Below are 19,770 nucleotides of genomic sequence, written 5' to 3' on the forward strand. Positions count from 1 at the left end.
CACCTTAGAAGGTATTTTTATTGGGCCTCTGCAGTTCCCGCTCAATATGGATGTACCCGAGCCGCTTGCTCAGAGGTCAGTAAAAGCTGGACGCTCGTTTGTGAGGCCGCTCTCTCTGTAGCAGGGCATTACGGGAACCCAGGAGGTTTGCTTCCCGCTAGGACAAGCAGCCCTCACAAAAAAGGCGGTCGACCTCTAATCTGGGGAACTGGGTTCGAGTCTCGGCAATGACGCTAAACATCAGTGTGATTCTGGGCAAATCACTTAATCTCCCGTGCCTAACAAAAATGTATGTGTGTCCTCATTTAATGTAACTGGTGCTATGTAAAGCGCCCCGATACCCGATTCAGGTCAAGTTCACGCTATATAAAACTCTGCACCAAAAAAAAAACCAGACATAACAGCAAATGTTAATTTCGATATCAGTCATGAGATGGGGGCAGTCACGCACTCTTTGTCACACTCCATCTTCCTTGCCGGCTCGCTCTCTCTGCACAAAGGAAGAAACAAACATGTTCTATTCTCATCCTCTGGCGATTGAATGTAAACGTAAAGCCACTGTGGAAGGCTGCCCTCCCCTGGCTGGACGATGTTATGAGCTGGCACCGATGGGTACTGGTGGGCAGAATAAAGCGGGCACAGGTGGGCAGTGTAAGAAAGGGCACTGTAATGAGATGGCACAGGTGGCAGTGCGAGTGTGAGGGTCTAGTGGTCAAGATGCGGTGCTGGACTAGCAGTGGGTGGCATCAGAAATAAGTGCCCCTAAACCGACACCCTAAATTCTCCCAGCCGAGCACTGACGGGTTCCTTGGCAGAGCGCGCACGGAGTCACATCAGACCCGCTGGCAGGTTTAAACCCTTCTTAAGCAAGAGCTACGTTACTACATACAGGATGCATCTGTGACAATGCATAAAATACCAAAAACCATAATACAAGACTACAAGCTGATACAACAAGCTAGTGGATGAATTCCAGCCATACGTACCCCCGTGGCGCAGGCTCGCTCCCCACGACGGAGGGCATCTCCTGGTTGCCCAGTAGGTCTTGGCGTTCTTCAGCCATCGTCTGTGTTGGTCCAGTTACTCTCCTTCTCGCGATCCGTGCAGAACTAGCTCTCAAGTTGTGGGCGGCAGCAGAAACTTTTGGTGGGTCGACGCCAACACAATGGGGTAGGAAATGAAAGTGCAGGCGTCACATACGCTGTAAATCCCCCCTGCCTGCCTCAGATTTCGGTTCAGGTGCGGGAGGAGCCGCTCCCATTGGCTGCTCGGCCGCATCACTTGTTTCCATGTAGGGAGAGCTCCGGTTGAGCCGCTCACGGACCCATGCTCTGTGCATGTGGCGCAGCGACAGGAGCACCAGAATTAGACGGCGCGCAACTCCTGCTTACGGCAGGGGAGGAACGCAGGCTTCTGCAGCCCCTGCGGCGCAGGGAGCCCTAGCCCTCCAAGGGCGACCCCTGCACTTCAAAGTGAGTGACCCCATTCAGCCCATGGCCAATGAAGATATGGGAGACTCACGGGGCCCCTCAATCTGTATTACGCCACTGGGGTTTAAGGCTTTACCATATATCGGAGTTTGTGCAAAATACTCGCTCTCACCGATACTCTGTGCCCTAATTCATGAATATTTGCAAACAGCAAAAAAATTATAAGAAATGAGTTTAACGCAACTTTCAAGGTGAGCTAGAAATTAAGGTCCAGATTATGTAATGCTTTGCGCTGAGATATTACTTCTAAAATGTAAACCCGAGGCACAGTGTTATGTTGGGATAGTTTCCCAAAGTAACACAGTTGCGCACTTTTGTGTCACCTTGCATCAAGGCGGTGCCCCGTAGGTGGTGCGTGGCTGTTCCTAAACAAGCACCTACGGGCACACGGACAGCGGGGCGGGGGGGGGGGGGCGGACAGCGGGAAGGGGGGGGGCTGACACGGACAGGGGGGGGGGGGGGGCGGGAACAGCACACGGTCGGCGGGAACGGGCACTCACCTGGACTTCTTCCGGCGGCCGTGGTCGGCATGGAATGAGGAAAACAAACAGCAAAAAAAAACAAGTCAGGTCCCGGGCCGCGCTGTGATTGGCTGACGTCACGGGGGTGTCCCGGGCCGGCAGCCAATCACAGCGCGGCCCGGGAATGACGTCACGGGGGTGTCCCGGGCCAGCAGCCAATGGCAGCGCGGCCCGGGACAAAGGGGCGGGGCTTAAAAAAAGCACCAGAAACGCCCCCGAATCGCGTTTTCGAGAGAAAGCGCGATTGACAGCCTCTGCCTCCCAATGGCTAGCCTCCATTTATGGAGCTAGCCAATTGGAAACAGAGGCTGTCCTAACCTCACTACTAAAAACAACAGATTTCGACTGGGAGTGGCTTCGCCACTCGCCAAAAGTCGAAACCTAAAAAACACCCCTTTGAGAAATTTGTAGTACAATAACCGTTTAGCCAATACAATTATTAAATTGTAAAAAGGAACGTTTAAGGAAAGAAGTAAATGACATATTGTGCGTAAAACGATACAAAAGGAATTATGTGAGAGGTACTGTTTGATGAATTTCCAAATGTTATTTTCCGTTTGGGTGTGGCGAAAAGAAGAAAGAGGAAAAATGAGTGTAACTGGATTGGCAAAATTGGATTATCAGCAGCGATTTTTGATCAATTTCCTTGAGGAGTCACTGCTGAGGTGACATATATTTGTTTACTGTACTGTTTCAATTACCACTTATGTACTGCATCTCAGCTTTTAACTTCCTAACTGTGATCGCCCGTTACCAAGCATTTAAAACTCAATCTCAGTGCAAATGAAAATAAAGCTGTGATTCAGCATTTGAGGCTCCAAAGTAACAGAAGGAAACGCAGATTAACAGTATCTACAGTTCTCATTCAGTAGCATATATAAAGAACAACCCTGAAGCAGCTGCCGGGTCTGGTGGCTCAGTGGACTAATGGGTCCACTGCAAGGGCCTGTGTGCGACCTCATGGTCACATGTTCAAATCCCAGCAGATCCACTCAGCCTTTAATCCATCTGAGGGTGATAAAATGAGTACCATTGAGTTGGGTAACAATAAACATCTGTTATTCAGCGCCAAGATACCTATGGGTAAAAGTGTGCTTAACAAATACACGTTATGTTATGTTACAAACCAGCGAGCTCTGGTGAATGTCATTGTTCCTTGCATCCACGTTCAATCTCACAAACTGATCCTCCTTCAGCAATTGCTATATGGTGCAGTTTCCAAGCCGGAAATGGAGACGAATGTGGGCAGGTGTGCTGGCCTTCTGTGTAAGCATCTATTACAACTTGGCATGTGGGCACAAGCCAGTTGCCATTTTTTTCCAGAACTGACAATGCAAATCTTCGAATCAGAAAAGGCATATTGCAGGCTCTCCTTGATAAAATAACCAATTTTAACCTCAGGCGCCAGCTGACCTCGTACTATTTTGTTATGTGCATTTAAATACTCTAGTGCATGCTTACCTTTCAGCAGCTCAGTATTGTTTTCGGATGCTTGGCAAACGGCTGGGACAGGAGAAGATGCAGTTTCTCCTAAGAAGCAAACCAGTATTCAGGTATTAGGACAAGCATTTGCAATGCAATAGGTCTCGCAGCATTAAAGTTTGAGTTATTGGCATTGTATATGACAATGGGTTGCATTAAATTTTTAGCAAAGTCTGTATTGGTGTTACTAAAGGTTTTCGCCCACAAGGCCTAGTACCTCCAAACGACAAGCAGCCATCTTTTTTTCAAAGCCACACTTGCAGCTTAATGCACTGCCTTCAGTTTCCCAAAACATAATCGGTGGTTTATTTTGTGTGAATGCTGTATGTCTAAATGATAGGAGTGTATGCGTGTGTGTGTGTGTGGACTGTGAGTGTGCGTTTGTGTGTAAGTGATAGGAGTGTGTGTGTGCTGTACGTATAAGTGAAAGGAGTGTGTTATATGTGTGATAGGAGAGTAAGTGTGTGTGTGTGTGTGTGTGTGTGTGTGTGTGTGTGTGTGTGTGTGTGAGTGTGTGGGGGTGTGTGAGGAGGAGAAAAAAATAAGAATTGGTAGTAAAGTAAATGTATTCTAAACAAGTAAGCCGGGCGCTTTGGTTAGATTTTCCATTATCTTGAATGTGCCAGTATTTAATTTGGAATTCATGTTAAAATGATTTAGGTCACAGAGCTGAGCTCAAAAGCACATCAGAAAGGAGGGGGCGCTATACAGATCAGTACGGTCCTGAAACTCAGATTAGCATGTCAATAAATTCGGAATAATTTCAGTTTTCTGGGAATGTTGATATAAGTTATATTGAAATTAGTTTTTAGAACGAAAGACCAAATATGATGAACAATAAACACCAAGCAAATGGCAACCTAATACAGTACTGCCCAGTTCTTTCTTGCCTCTGTCTATTATGTAGCATGTCATATTTTAAGTAGCATCAGAAGCGAAATGTCAATTACAATTTCTCAAACTGATATATGTTTCCATGAAGCTATTATTAACTGGCAAGTCTTGTAATACATGAAACAGAGTGTGTATTTTTTAGCTGGCATTATTTCCTGAAAATGTTCAATGGTGATTTTCCATGACATGCTGTAATTTGTTTCCAATGATGTTGCCAAAGTCTTTGCATTTGCACTCCCAAGAAGAGTGGAGATCAGGGACTAAGTGAAGAGATGCCCTGAGGAGATTCGGCCGAGGGGCCTGAAGCCTGTCAGCGGAATCACTATTGCAGACAGCGCCTGGAGAACGAGTGCTCAAAAACAAGGAACTGACCTCCGACCCAAATGGCTCGGGTGTGTGTGTGTAAGGAGAGGCCCGACTGCCAGCACTTATTTATTTCAGGCCACAGAGAGTCGGACACACAGCCACATTCCAGGAAGTAGGGTCTGACTCCCAGCTGCACAACTTCCTGCCCGGATACTATCAATTCTCAGGCAGTGCGGAGACCGGCACTGCACGGGCACACACCTGGAGCAGTGCACAGACAGGGGCCTGCACACAGAGCCATACACCTTGCTGTGGTCTGGCAGCCCTTCTACTTGATGACGGCCACCCACCCCTGCATCAGTTTTGTGGAACAGAAACCCCCGGGGTGGCTGTGCCCCGCTTGGACCGTCGCACACCTCTGACTGGGAGCCGTCCCTGAACCTCTGTGGACCGGGGGAGTGTTGTGCCTGATCAGACAGCCGTGTCCCTGTCCCTGGCTGCACCCGGACAGGGAATTGTGTACCGGAGCCTCGCTGCCCAGACAAGGAGGTGTGTACGCAAGCCTCGCCCTCTGCTGACCCGACAGAGGGGCAAGTTAAGTAGCTGCTTCTGATGTTGTTTATCTTGTCCGTCCCTAGAACCCCACTGCTTAATATATAACGTTTAGCCCAGGCGTCGGAAAAAAAAGTCTTTGTGAGAGTGATATAGCCTGAAGTTACTGCACAGATTATTCACAAACAAGAAGTGAACAAAACATTAACTGCGAAACTTGGAATTCATTCAAGTCTACACCCGGTCTTTAAAGGATGAACCAAATCTCCGATGAGGAAACAGAACATGCTGAGTTAGGCATGCACATTCGGGGCACATAGGTTCCTTAGAAGGCCCTTCTAACAGACAATGGGGAAACATCCGTTTACCAGTGCAGTCGGGTTCTTTTCTAAAGGAAGGTTTGTGTAGCCCAAGGGCGGATTCTGACTGCACGTAATCGACACTTGAGGAACAAAAATTGCCGGCAGAAAAACGTTCACGAGGTTAACGTTTAAAGTTGATGGCTTTGAGGCCTGAAACGTATTCAGCAAGAAACGTACCAAATACACGCAGTGAGTGAAAAGGGGCCCTCTACACAACTGTTGTACACCTGAGACCTGCAGTGGCCTTTCTCCAATAAGGAAACTAGGATCAACAAGTTCCCGCCGGGCCGCCGCGCTGCCTGCGACGACCCGGAAGCGGTTGGGCAGCCGGCCAATCGCAGCGCGGCCCCAACCGGAAGTCCCGCCCCCATCGCGGCGCGAGAGGGAAGCCACTGTCCGAGGAGCCCTGATCGAGTCCCGGTCCCGAGATGGGGGACCGGGTGAAGAGCGGCCGGGCGCATGGGGAAGGCGGGGCTCTCATGTGGTGAGAGAGCCCCGCAAAGCGCTACCACCGCCCGAGAGGCAGAACCGCCGCCGAGCACCGCCAGAACAGGTGAGTGTGTTGAGAGAGAGGAGGGGTGAGTGGGGGTGGGGTGTACGCGCGTGTGTCTGTTGTAGTGTGTCTGTGTGTGCGTCTGTCTGCGCGTGTGTCTGTTTAAGGGGGGGTGCGTGTGTGTGTGTGTATGCAGTTTGTGTATGTGCGCATGCGTGCATGAGCCTTTCTTTAAGGGGGGGGAATGCGTGTGTGTGTATGCAGTGTGTGTATGTGCGCATGCGTGCGGGAGCCTTTCTTTGCATGAGGCACGGCGACGTGCGCGCTCACAAACTACAATCTCCGGCAGGAGAAGCTCAGTCTGGTGTCTACATTCCCCTGAAAGTGATGACATTAGTTGTCTCGCTAGACTTGCTTTCGTCTAGCGAGACCTAAAAAACGAGAAGTTGCTGTTGTGGTAAAGTAAAGCGAAATAGAGGGGCTGTCACAACTCTGTGGATTGACCTTACACTATACGGAACGTGCAAACCAGTAGAGCCATCTACATTCCCATACCTTTTCAAATCCTGCACCAGACACACTACACAGATACACAGTAAACATTACAGCAACAGATCTTCCCTCCTATAATTGGCACAGAAACTTGGAATAAGCATAGCAACAAGTCTTAGAAAAAGAGCATACTGATAGTAAGAACTGTAGTGCCATAAAATATAATTTCCTTATCCTCATAAGGCTAAACCATCTATAAATGTTTAAATAAAAGTGGTTCGGTTGATACAAAATAATTCCATAAGTAACCTGTATTAGGTTCCTTGTTGCCAATCACATATTACAAATGTTTATATTGTCTATATTCATAAGAGAAAGTTCTCACCAATACAAGTTAAAACTGGGTAAAGACGCATTAAATGCTTTTCAAAAGTGCAAAACAAATAAGAAAACATCATATATTTTAGTGTGCTTGTGTGGAAGGCTATATCAATCAATCAATCAATTTTATTTGATTCAGACCTCAACTGAGGTCAACAAATACAAGTACATAAGTAAAAAACATTTATATTTGCACTTTTAAAAACGGCATTAAGTTCTCACCAATACAAGTTAAAACTGGGTAAAGACGCATTAAATGCTTTTCAAAAGTGCAAAACAAATAAGAAAACATCATATATTTTAGTGTGCTTGTGTGGAAGGCTATATCAATCAATCAATCAATTTTATTTGATTCAGACATCAACTGAGGTCAACAAATACAAGTACATAAGTATAAAACATTTATATTTGCACTTTTAAAAACGGCATTAAAAACTTTAACAGGTTATGGCATATTGAGGTCGACAAATACAGAATGCGCGATTATAAGACTGTTATATTTATGCGCTTTTAAGACAGCTTTAACCCCTTCACTGCGGCGGCCATTCCGCCGCAGTGCTAAGGGGGCGGGGCGGCGGCCGCATGCTGGTGACGGAACCGCTCCGTCACCAGCGTCGGTTGAGCTATGCTGGTGACGGAGCGGTTCCGTCATGGCCCGCCCCGCTCAATAGAACCCTCAGCGCAGGCGCGGAATTCGCACCGCGCATGAGCGTTCTATCGAGCTGGCGGGCCATGACGGAACCGCTCCGTCATCAGCACAGCGCACCCGCAGCTGATGACGGAGCGGTTCTGTCATCAGCGTGCAAGGGGTTAAAAAACTCTTTAAAAACTTAAACAGGTTATGACAAACAACTTCATTTGGGGGAGACTTGCACAACATAATTAAATCTTGAATTAAAATAGTGTTGTGTCTAAAGCAAATGGGCTTTATTAATCGTCACCAAGCCTCTACCAGGATCGGATTTGGACAGATTAACAATACATGAGAAAGGTCTTGTGCTCTACCGTAAGAAAAGTCACCATTACCTGAGCGATTTTCAAGGGGGTTCCATTTAGAGGAACATACTTTTAAAGGGAGGATTCCTAATCGCAGAAGAATGATACAATGCCTTACTCTGTGCTCTAACTGAAACTGAAGATAGTGCTCGGGGGTTTTATATACTATATTTTCCGCAAATTGTTTATAGTGCTTTAATTGGTTACAGTGTTACATATCTAATTCAAAACTTATTCTTGGCGTCAGATGTTTTCAAAAGAGCTTTAGTGCGCTGGGAACCAAGCCTGCAAAAGTGCTACAGTATATTGGGATGCATCGAAGGCTATTTTAAGGTTTCTGTTGAAAGTATGCTGTATCTATCGACTGAACTCTACAAGTCTCCAATTTTAATATGTATCTTAGGGAGCCAGGGACAGCATGTAAAATGTTAAAAGCCCACCTTATAATGTTGGAAACGGCTCCAGCATATATGATAGTTAAAGAAAGCTCGAGACGAAAAGGCTTGTGCTGGGACTGATTGGGTGACGTTTAGCAGTTTCCGCGGAATAATCCCTTCTTTCATTTTTACTGGTTGCCAGGTTTGAATATGTTGAATATGCTACTTACCAGTATGCATCTGTTCTTGGCATGTAGGGCTGCTAACATTCATATCTTAGCATTAGATCGCCACCTAGTGTTGGGTCCGGATGATCGCACATTGTTGTCCTGGTAGAGTCTTTGAAGTATCCTGAGATAGGTGGCTCCTCCCCTGGACTACAGTGCGCATGGGCATCGGCTCCATCCCCAGATTGTTTTTCGCCATTGTGGCAGAAGATGGAGTGAAAAGTGTAAAGGATGTCCATGCTAATGATTGAATACAATAGTATATCTGCAGCTGCGACAGGCACCGGGGAGGAGGGTGGGCGATATGAATGTTAGCAGCCCTACATGCCAAGAACAGATGCATACTGGTAAGTAGCATATTCAGTTCGAGGCATGTGGGCTGCTAAATTCATATCTTAGCATAGAATACATAGCAGTCCCTCCATCAGCGGCGGTTGCCCGTGCCAGCTGCAGAAACCTGAAAAAGTGTCTTGAGAACAGCCTGTCCTACAGCAGCCTGCTGCTTGGAATGCACATCAACACAGTAGTGTTTTGTAAAGGTATGTGGTGTAACCCACGTGGCTGCTCTGCAAATGTCCTCTAAAGGAATGTTCCCTAGGAAAGCCATGGATGCCCCCAATTTGCGTGTGGAGTGTGCCCTTGGGGGTATTGTTAAAGTGCGCTTGGCCTTTTGATAACAGATTTGGATGCACTTAACAATCCACCTGGCTATTCCTGCTTTGGAAATAGGGTTGCCTTTGTGTTGTGGTGAGAAGGCAACAAAAAGTTGTTTTGTTTTCCTAAAGTGTTGTGTCCTGTCTATGTAGTACATCAACGCCCTCCGTACGTCTAACGTATGGAGCATTCTTTCCGCCACCGTTTGTGGGTTTTGGAAGAATGCCGGCAAGTCAATAGTTTGGTTGAGATGAAACTGTGACACCACCTTCGGAAGGAATTTGGGGTTAGTACGTAGCACTACCCTATTTGGATGAATCTGAATGAATGGCTCTTGGATTGTGAGCGCTTGTAGCTCACTAACACGCCTCAGTGACGTAATAGCAATTAGGAAAGCCACTTTCCACGTTAGGAACTGGAGTTCACACGAGTGCAGTGGCTCAAATGGTGGTCCCATCAGTCTGGTGAGGACCACATTGAGGTTCCACACCGGAGCTGGCGGTGTTCTTGGGGGAATGACTCGTTTCAGACCTTCAAGGAAAGCTTTAATGGCAGGCACCCTGAAGACAGAGAGATGCTGCCTATTCTGAAGATAAGCTGCGATGGCGGATAGATGTATCCAAATAGAAGTGAACGCTAGATTGCACTTGTACAGATGTAGCAGATAGCAAATGATGTTAGGGATAGATGCATCTAGCGGGTTGATGTCATTGGCTGTACAGTAAATGACAAAACGCTTCCATTTTGCAGCATAGCATGCTCTGGTAGTCGGCTTCCTTGCCTCCTTGATGATGTTCATGCATTCTGGAGGTAGGTTAAGGTATCCAAACTCTAGGACTTCAGGAGCCAGATCGCCAGGTTGAGCTGTTGCGGATCTGGATGCTGAATTTCTCCATGGTTCTGCGTCAAAAGTCTGGGCGTGAGGCGCAGTCTTTGATGCGGCACCACTGAGAGTTCGAGGAACGTGGTGTACCATGCTTGGCGCGCCCACGTTGGAGCAACCAGGATGAGAGTCATCGCGTGCTGCCTTAGCTTTCTTGCCACCAGCGGTATCAGAGGGGCTGGCGGAAAAGCGTACGCAAATTTGCCTGACCAGTTCATCCATATCGCATTCCCCTGCGACTGTGGGTGAGGGAACCTGGCGGCAAAGTGTTGGCATTTTGCGTTTTCTTTTGTTACAGACAGGTCTATCTCCGGATGACCCCAATGCTGGAAGTACGGGTGGAGTACAGATGGGTGTAACTCCCACTCGTGCATTTGATGGCTGTATCTGCTGAGCAGATCCGCCATCTGATTGTCCTTGCCCGGGAGGTGTTCTGCCATGAGGAAGATGTTCCTCTGAATGGCCCACCGCCACATGCCCTGAGCCAGATGAGACAGCTGTGGCGAGTGGGTGCCCCCCTGCTTTTGAATGTAGTACATCGCGGTCATGTTGTCCATCCGGACTAACACTACCTTGTTGCACAGATGTACAATGAAGGACTTGAGCGCCATGAAGATTGCCATCAGTTCCAGATAGTTGATGTGCATCTTCTGTTGCTGCGTCGTCCATAGTCCCTGCACTGTGTAAGTGAGCAGATGAGCTCCCCATCCCTGGAGAGATGCGTCCGTTGTCAGGATAATCTGTGGCACTGGCTCCTGGAACAGTCGGCCCTTGCAAAGGTTGTGTGGAGTCCACCAATGCAGAGAGTCGTATGCCCGACTGGTAACCAACACTAGGTCTGTTAATTGTCCTTGAGCCTGTGTCCACTGATTTGCTAAGCACTCCTGGAGTGGGCGCATATGTAACCGTGCGTGAGGGACTATGAAGATGCAGGAGGCCATCATGCCTATCAACTGCATGAACACTCTCGCTGGAAGTCAGTGTTGTGGTCTGAACTTCTGGATTAGAGACTGCATGCTGTCTATCCTGACTTGGTTTGGTTGAGCCATGGCCGTCAGGGTATTGATCGTCGCACCTAGAAACTGCCGGACATGTGCCGGCTGAAGATGCGACTTTGGGTAGTTCAACGAGAAACCTAGATCGTGAAGGAGGTGAATGGTAGTCGACATGTCCGCGGCGCACTGTTGTTCCGACTTGGCTTGAACGAGCCAGTCGTCCAGGTAGGGGTAGACATGGATGTTCTGCCTCCTGAGGTGCGCCGCTACTGTCGCCAGACACTTGGTAAACACTCTTGGGGCTGTGGTGACTCCGAAGGGTAGGACCTTGAACTGATAATGTCTGCCTTGGATAGTGAACCTGAGGTATTTTCTGTGGGACGGGTGTAGTGGTATGTGGAAATAAGCATCCTTGAGGTCTAAGGTTGCTAAGAAGTCCCCTTGGTTTAACAAGGGAAGAATCTGTTGCAGTGTGAGCATATGGAAATGTTCTGACAGTATATACAGGTTGAGGGGACGTAGATCTAGAATGGGTCTGAGAGATCCGTCCTTCTTTGGAATAAGGAAGTACAGGGAATATACCCCTGTGCCTTCCTCCTCTACTGGCACGAGCTCGATTGCGCCTTTTTGCAGCATCACCACTACTTCCTGCTGCAATAAGTGCAAGTGCTCTGCGGACATAGGCCGTTGCCTTGGTGGAATGTTGGGTGGAGTGGATTTTAACTCTAGACAATAACCGTACTGTACAAGTTGTCGCACCCACCTGTCTGTGGTGATGTTTCTCCAGACGGGCAGGAACTGCTGTAGTCTCCCCCCGACAGGTGTCAAGTGGTCGGGGGGCAGTGACAGAGAGTCACTGTTTGCTTGGGGCAGAGGAGCGGGAGTTGTTGTTCCCTCTGCCGCGTCCTCTGGTGCTGTTTCCTCGGTAACCCCCCTTGTTCTGTTTGGGGTACGAGGATTGTGCTCCACCTCTAGAGAATTGTGATTGTTGACCCATCTGTCCTCTGGTGACTCCACGTGCACCTGAGCGACGAAAATTATTGCCCCGAAACTGTTGTGATTGTAGGGCCCCCATAGACTTAGCAGTTTCGGTGTCTTTTTTAATCTTTTCAAGGGTGGTGTCAACATCTGGACCAAACAGTCTATCAGGATTGACTGGCTGATTAAGTATGGTTGTTTGTATGTCAGGTTTAAACCCCGATATGCGGAGCCACGCCTGTCGTCTCAGCATGACGCTAGTGTTAATGGCCCTAGCTGCTGTGTCTGCGGCATCAAGTGCACACTTTATGGCTGCGTTGGAGATCAGTTTTCCCTCTTCTATAAGCAGTTTGGTGCCCTCTTGAAACTGCGAAGGCAGGTGTTCTAAAACCCGCTCTAGGGTGTCGTAATGCGCCCTATCATAGCGTGCCAAGAGTGCCTGTGTATTTGCAATACGCCAAAAGTTGGCAGCCTGTGCAGCTACTCTTTTGCCTCCTGCCTCTAGCACTTTGGACTCCTTATCCGGGGGAGGAGCTTCACCCGTTGTTTGTGAGTTGGCCATTTTGCGGGCATTTGCGACCACCAGGGAGTCAAGCGGCAACTGTCCCCGAATGTATGCAGGGTCTGCAGGTGCTGGTCTGTACTTTTTTTCGATACGTGGATTGACCACTCTTGCCCTGGTAGGTTCTTTAAAGATGTCCGCAGCATGTTTGAGGACCCCTTTGAGCATAGGCAGTGTCTTTACTGTCCTTTCAGAGACTGAAAAAGTGTCAAATAGAAAGTCTTCTTCTACTGGGTCAGCATGCATGTCCACATCATGATTAGCAGCTGCCCTTTCAATGAGATTCAGAAAAGGGGGTGGTGATGAACACAGTGTCTGAATTAAGCAGACCACTCTTACCCAGTCCAAAGATCAGGGCTTGATCCATCACCGTTTTTTAGCTCACTGCACCATCCCAGCTCAGAACCTGGCTACATGCATATTAGTCTGTTCCTGTCCCAGTGCATGATGGGAACAGGGCAAACCAAACTACCAAGCCAATTCTTATACTGGGAAGGAAACAAGCTACCGGGGACCGGTTTCTGGCATTTCAGCCTCGTCGGCCCGGCTTGCTTGAATCCTGATGGTGCAATGAGCAAGGGACTCACATCTGAGTATACCCTTCCACGCTTATGGTGGACAAAATGATTCAGAAAAGGGGGTGGTGATGAACACAGTGTCTGAATTAAGCAGACCACTCTTACCCAGTCCAAAGATCAGGGCTTGATCCATCACCGTTTTTTAGCTCACTGCACCATCCCAGCTCAGAACCTGGCTACATGCAAATTAGTCTGTTCCTGTCCCAGTGCATGATGGGAACAGGGCAAACCAAACTACCAAGCCAATTCTTATACTGGGAAGGAAACAAGCTACCGGGGACCGGTTTCTGGCATTTCAGTCTCGTCGGCCCGGCTTGCTTGAATCCTGATGGTGCAATGAGCAAGGGACTCACATCTGAGTATACCCTTCCACGCTTATGGTGGACAAAATGATTCAGAAAAGGGGGTGGTGATGAACACAGTGTCTGAATTAAGCAGACCACTCTTACCCAGTCCAAAGATCAGGGCTTGATCCATCACCGTTTTTTAGCTCACTGCACCATCCCAGCTCAGAACCTGGCTACATGCAAATTAGTCTGTTCCTGTCCCAGTGCATGATGGGAACAGGGCAAACCAAACTACCAAGCCAATTCTTATACTGGGAAGGAAACAAGCTACCGGGGACCGGTTTCTGGCATTTCAGCCTCGTCGGCCCGGCTTGCTTGAATCCTGATGGTGCAATGAGCAAGGGACTCACATCTGAGTATACCCTTCCATGCTTATGGTGGACAAAATGATTCAGAAAAGGGGGTGGTGATGAACACAGTGTCTGAATTAAGCAGACCACTCTTACCCAGTCCAAAGATCAGGGCTTGATCCATCACCGTTTTTTAGCTCACTGCACCATCCCAGCTCAGAACCTGGCTACATGCAAATTAGTCTGTTCCTGTCCCAGTGCATGATGGGAACAGGGCAAACCAAACTACCAAGCCAATTCTTATACTGGGAAGGAAACAAGCTACCGGGGACCGGTTTCTGGCATTTCAGCCTCGTCGGCCCGGCTTGCTTGAATCCTGATGGTGCAATGAGCAAGGGACTCACATCTGAGTATACCCTTCCACGCTTATGGTGGACAAAATGATTCAGAAAAGGGGGTGGTGATGAACACAGTGTCTGAATTAAGCAGACCACTCTTACCCAGTCCAAAGATCAGGGCTTGATCCATCACCGTTTTTTAGCTCACTGCACCATCCCAGCTCAGAACCTGGCTACATGCAAATTAGTCTGTTCCTGTCCCAGTGCATGATGGGAACAGGGCAAACCAAACTACCAAGCCAATTCTTATACTGGGAAGGAAACAAGCTACCGGGGACCGGTTTCTGGCATTTCAGCCTCGTCGGCCCGGCTTGCTTGAATCCTGATGGTGCAATGAGCAAGGGACTCACATCTGAGTATACCCTTCCACGCTTATGGTGGACAAAATGATTCAGAAAAGGGGGTGGTGATGAACACAGTGTCTGAATTAAGCAGACCACTCTTACCCAGTCCAAAGATCAGGGCTTGATCCATCACCGTTTTTTAGCTCACTGCACCATCCCAGCTCAGAACCTGGCTACATGCAAATTAGTCTGTTCCTGTCCCAGTGCATGATGGGAACAGGGCAAACCAAACTACCAAGCCAATTCTTATACTGGGAAGGAAACAAGCTACCGGGGACCGGTTTCTGGCATTTCAGCCTCGTCGGCCCGGCTTGCTTGAATCCTGATGGTGCAATGAGCAAGGGACTCACATCTGAGTATACCCTTCCACGCTTATGGTGGACAAAATGATTCAGAAAAGGGGGTGGTGATGAACACAGTGTCTGAATTAAGCAGACCACTCTTACCCAGTCCAAAGATCAGGGCTTGATCCATCACCGTTTTTTAGCTCACTGCACCATCCCAGCTCAGAACCTGGCTACATGCAAATTAGTCTGTTCCTGTCCCAGTGCATGATGGGAACAGGGCAAACCAAACTACCAAGCCAATTCTTATACTGGGAAGGAAACAAGCTACCGGGGACCGGTTTCTGGCATTTCAGCCTCGTCGGCCCGGCTTGCTTGAATCCTGATGGTGCAATGAGCAAGGGACTCACATCTGAGTATACCCTTCCACGCTTATGGTGGACAAAATGATTCAGAAAAGGGGGTGGTGATGAACACAGTGTCTGAATTAAGCAGACCACTCTTACCCAGTCCAAAGATCAGGGCTTGATCCATCACCGTTTTTTAGCTCACTGCACCATCCCAGCTCAGAACCTGGCTACATGCAAATTAGTCTGTTCCTGTCCCAGTGCATGATGGGAACATGGCAAACCAAACTACCAAGCCAATTCTTATACTGGGAAGGAAACAAGCTACCGGGGACCGGTTTCTGGCATTTCAGCCTCGTCGTCCCGGCTTGCTTGAATCCTGATGGTGCAATGAGCAAGGGACTCACATCTGAGTATACCCTTCCACGCTTATGGTGGACAAAATGATTCAGAAAAGGGGGTGGTGATGAACACAGTGTCTGAATTAAGCAGACCACTCTTACCCAGTCCAAAGATCAGGGCTTGATCCATCACCGTTTTTTAGCTCACTGCACCATCCCAGCTCAGAACCTGGCTACATGCAAATTAGTCTGTTCCTGTCCCAGTGCATGATGGGAACAGGGCAAACCAAACTACCAAGCCAATTCTTATACTGGGAAGGAAACAAGCTACCGGGGACCGGTTTCTGGCATTTCAGCCTCGTCGGCCCGGCTTGCTTGAATCCTGATGGTGCAATGAGCAAGGGACTCACATCTGAGTATACCCTTCCACGCTTATGGTGGACAAAATGATTCAGAAAAGGGGGTGGTGATGAACACAGTGTCTGAATTAAGCAGACCACTCTTACCCAGTCCAAAGATCAGGGCTTGATCCATCACCGTTTTTTAGCTCACTGCACCATCCCAGCTCAGAACCTGGCTACATGCAAATTAGTCTGTTCCTGTCCCAGTGCATGATGGGAACAGGGCAAACCAAACTACCAAGCCAATTCTTATACTGGGAAGGAAACAAGCTACCGGGGACCGGTTTCTGGTTTCAGCCTCGTTGGCCCGGCTTGCTTGAATCCTGATGGTGCAATGAGCAAGGGACTCACATCTGAGTATACCCTTCCACGCTTATGGTAGACAAAATGATTCAGAAAAGGGGGTGGTGATGAACACAGTGTCTGAATTAAGCAGACCACTCTTACCCAGTCCAAAGATTAGGGCTTGATCCATCACCGTTTTTTAGCTCACTGCACCATCCCAGCTCAGAACCTGGCTACATGCAAATTAGTCTGTTCCTGTCCCAGTGCATGATGGGAACAGGGCAAACCAAACTACCAAGCCAATTCTTATACTGGGAAGGAAACAAGCTACCGGGGACCGGTTTCTGGCATTTCAGCCTCGTCGGCCCGGCTTGCTTGAATCCTGATGGTGCAATGAGCAAGGGACTCACATCTGAGTATACCCTTCCACGCTTATGGTGGACAAAATGATTCAGAAAAGGGGGTGGTGATGAACACAGTGTCTGAATTAAGCAGACCACTCTTACCCAGTCCAAAGATCAGGGCTTGATCCATCACCGTTTTTTAGCTCACTGCACCATCCCAGCTCAGAACCTGGCTACATGCAAATTAGTCTGTTCCTGTCCCAGTGCATGATGGGAACAGGGCAAACCAAACTACCAAGCCAATTCTTATACTGGGAAGGAAACAAGCTACCGGGGACCGGTTTCTGGCATTTCAGCCTCGTCGGCCCGGCTTGCTTGAATCCTGATGGTGCAATGAGCAAGGGACTCACATCTGAGTATTCCCTTCCACGCTTATGGTGGACAAAATGATTCAGAAAAGGGGGTGGTGATGAACACAGTGTCTGAATTAAGCAGACCACTCTTACCCAGTCCAAAGATCAGGGCTTGATCCATCACCGTTTTTTAGCTCACTGCACCATCCCAGCTCAGTACCTGGCTACATGCAAATTAGTCTGTTCCTGTCCCAGTGCATGATGGGAACAGGGCAAACCAAACTACCAAGCCAATTCTTATACTGGGAAGGAAACAAGCTACCGGGGACCGGTTTCTGGCATTTCAGCCTCGTCGGCCCGGCTTGCTTGAATCCTGATGGTGCAATGAGCAAGGGACTCACATCTGAGTATACCCTTCCACGCTTATGGTGGACAAAATGATTCAGAAAAGGGGGTGGTGATGAACACAGTGTCTGAATTAAGCAGACCACTCTTACCCAGTCCAAAGATCAGGGCTTGATCCATCACCGTTTTTTAGCTCACTGCACCATCCCAGCTCAGAACCTGGCTACATGCAAATTAGTCTGTTCCTGTCCCAGTGCATGATTTGAACAGGGCAAACCAAACTACCAAGCCAATTCTTATACTGGGAAGGAAACAAGCTACCGGGGACCGGTTTCTGGCATTTCAGCCTCGTCGGCCCGGCTTGCTTGAATCCTGATGGTGCAATGAGCAAGGGACTCACATCTGAGTATACCCTTCCACGCTTATGGTGGACAAAATGATTCAGAAAAGGGGGTGGTGATGAACACAGTGTCTGAATTAAGCAGACCACTCTTACCCAGTCCAAAGATCAGGGCTTGATCCATCACCGTTTTTTAGCTCACTGCACCATCCCAGCTCAGAACCTGGCTACATGCAAATTAGTCTGTTCCTGTCCCAGTGCATGATGGGAACAGGGCAAACCAAACTACCAAGCCAATTCTTATACTGGGAAGGAAACAAGCTACCGGGGACCGGTTTCTGGCATTTCAGCCTCGTCGGCCCGGCTTGCTTGAATCCTGATGGTGCAATGAGCAAGGGACTCACATCTGAGTATACCCTTCCACGCTTATGGTGGACAAAATGATTCAGAAAAGGGGGTGGTGATGAACACAGTGTCTGAATTAAGCAGACCACTCTTACCCAGTCCAAAGATCAGGGCTTGATCCATCACCGTTTTTTAGCTCACTGCACCATCCCAGCTCAGAACCTGGCTACATGCAAATTAGTCTGTTCCTGTCCCAGTGCATGATGGGAACAGGGCAAACCAAACTACCAAGCCAATTCTTATACTGGGAAGGAAACAAGCTACCGGGGACCGGTTTCTGGCATTTCAGCCTCGTCGGCCCGGCTTGCTTGAATCCTGATGGTGCAATGAGCAAGGGACTCACATCTGAGTATACCCTTCCACGCTTATGGTGGACAAAATGATTCAGAAAAGGGGGTGGTGATGAACACAGTGTCTGAATTAAGCAGACCACTCTTACCCAGTCCAAAGATCAGGGCTTGATCCATCACCGTTTTTTAGCTCACTGCACCATCCCAGCTCAGAACCTGGCTACATGCAAATTAGTCTGTTCCTGTCCCAGTGCATGATGGGAACAGGGCAAACCAAACTACCAAGCCAATTCTTATACTGGGAAGGAAACAAGCTACCGGGGACTGGTTTCTGGCATTTCAGCCTCGTCGGCCCGGCTTGCTTGAATCCTGATGGTGCAATGAGCAAGGGACTCACATCTGAGTATACCCTTCCACGCTTATGGTGGACAAAATGATTCAGAAAAGGGGGTGGTGATGAACACAGTGTCTGAATTAAGCAGACCACTCTTACCCAGTCCAAAGATCAGGGCTTGATCCATCACCGTTTTTTAGCTCACTGCACCATCCCAGCTCAGACCCTGGCTACATGCAAATTAGTCTGTTCCTGTCCCAGTGCATGATGGGAACAGGGCAAACCAAACTACCAAGCCAATTCTTATACTGGGAAGGAAACAAGCTACCGGGGACCGGTTTCTGGCATTTCAGCCTCGTCGGCCCGGCTTGCTTGAATCCTGATGGTGCAATGAGCAAGGGACTCACATCTGAGTATACCCTTCCACGCTTATGGTGGACAAAATGATTCAGAAAAGGGGGTGGTGATGAACACAGTGTCTGAATTAAGCAGACCACTCTTACCCAGTCCAAAGATCAGGGCTTGATCCATCACCGTTTTTTAGCTCACTGCACCATCCCAGCTCAGAACCTGGCTACATGCAAATTAGTCTGTTCCTGTCCCAGTGCATGATGGGAACAGGGCAAACCAAACTACCAAGCCAATTCTTATACTGGGAAGTAAACAAGCTACCGGGGACCGGTTTCTGGCATTTCAGCCTCGTCGGCCCGGCTTTCTTGAATCCTGATGGTGCAATGAGCAAGGGACTCACATCTGAGTATACCCTTCCACGCTTATGGTGGACAAAATGATTCAGAAAAGGGGGTGGTGATGAACACAGTGTCTGAATTAAGCAGACCACTCTTACCCAGTCCAAAGATCAGGGCTTGATCCATCACCGTTTTTTAGCTCACTGCACCATCCCAGCTCAGAACCTGGCTACATGCAAATTAGTCTGTTCCTGTCCCAGTGCATGATGGGAACAGGGCAAACCAAACTACCAAGCCAATTCTTATACTGGGAAGGAAACAAGCTACCGGGGACCGGTTTCTGGCATTTCAGCCTCGTCGGCCCGGCTTGCTTGAATCCTGATGGTGCAATGAGCAAGGGACTCACATCT

General features: G+C 48.5%; 1 protein-coding gene across 10 annotated transcripts in view; it reads right to left on the bottom strand.

Annotated features, from left to right (window-relative positions):
- LOC144768485 (uncharacterized) overlaps positions 1–19,770 on the bottom strand; it is a 255,027-nt gene that overhangs the window by 17,693 nt on the left and 217,564 nt on the right. For all 10 annotated transcript variants that reach the window (XM_078652185.1, XM_078652186.1, XM_078652189.1 and 7 more), the window contains one exon: positions 3,473–3,541. In XM_078652185.1, the coding sequence (XP_078508311.1) occupies positions 3,473–3,541 (69 nt within the window). The remainder of the gene's footprint in view (positions 1–3,472; positions 3,542–19,770) is intronic.

This window comes from Lissotriton helveticus, chromosome 7, assembly GCF_964261635.1.
Source record: "Lissotriton helveticus chromosome 7, aLisHel1.1, whole genome shotgun sequence".
Classification (NCBI taxonomy): Eukaryota; Metazoa; Chordata; class Amphibia; order Caudata; family Salamandridae; genus Lissotriton; species Lissotriton helveticus.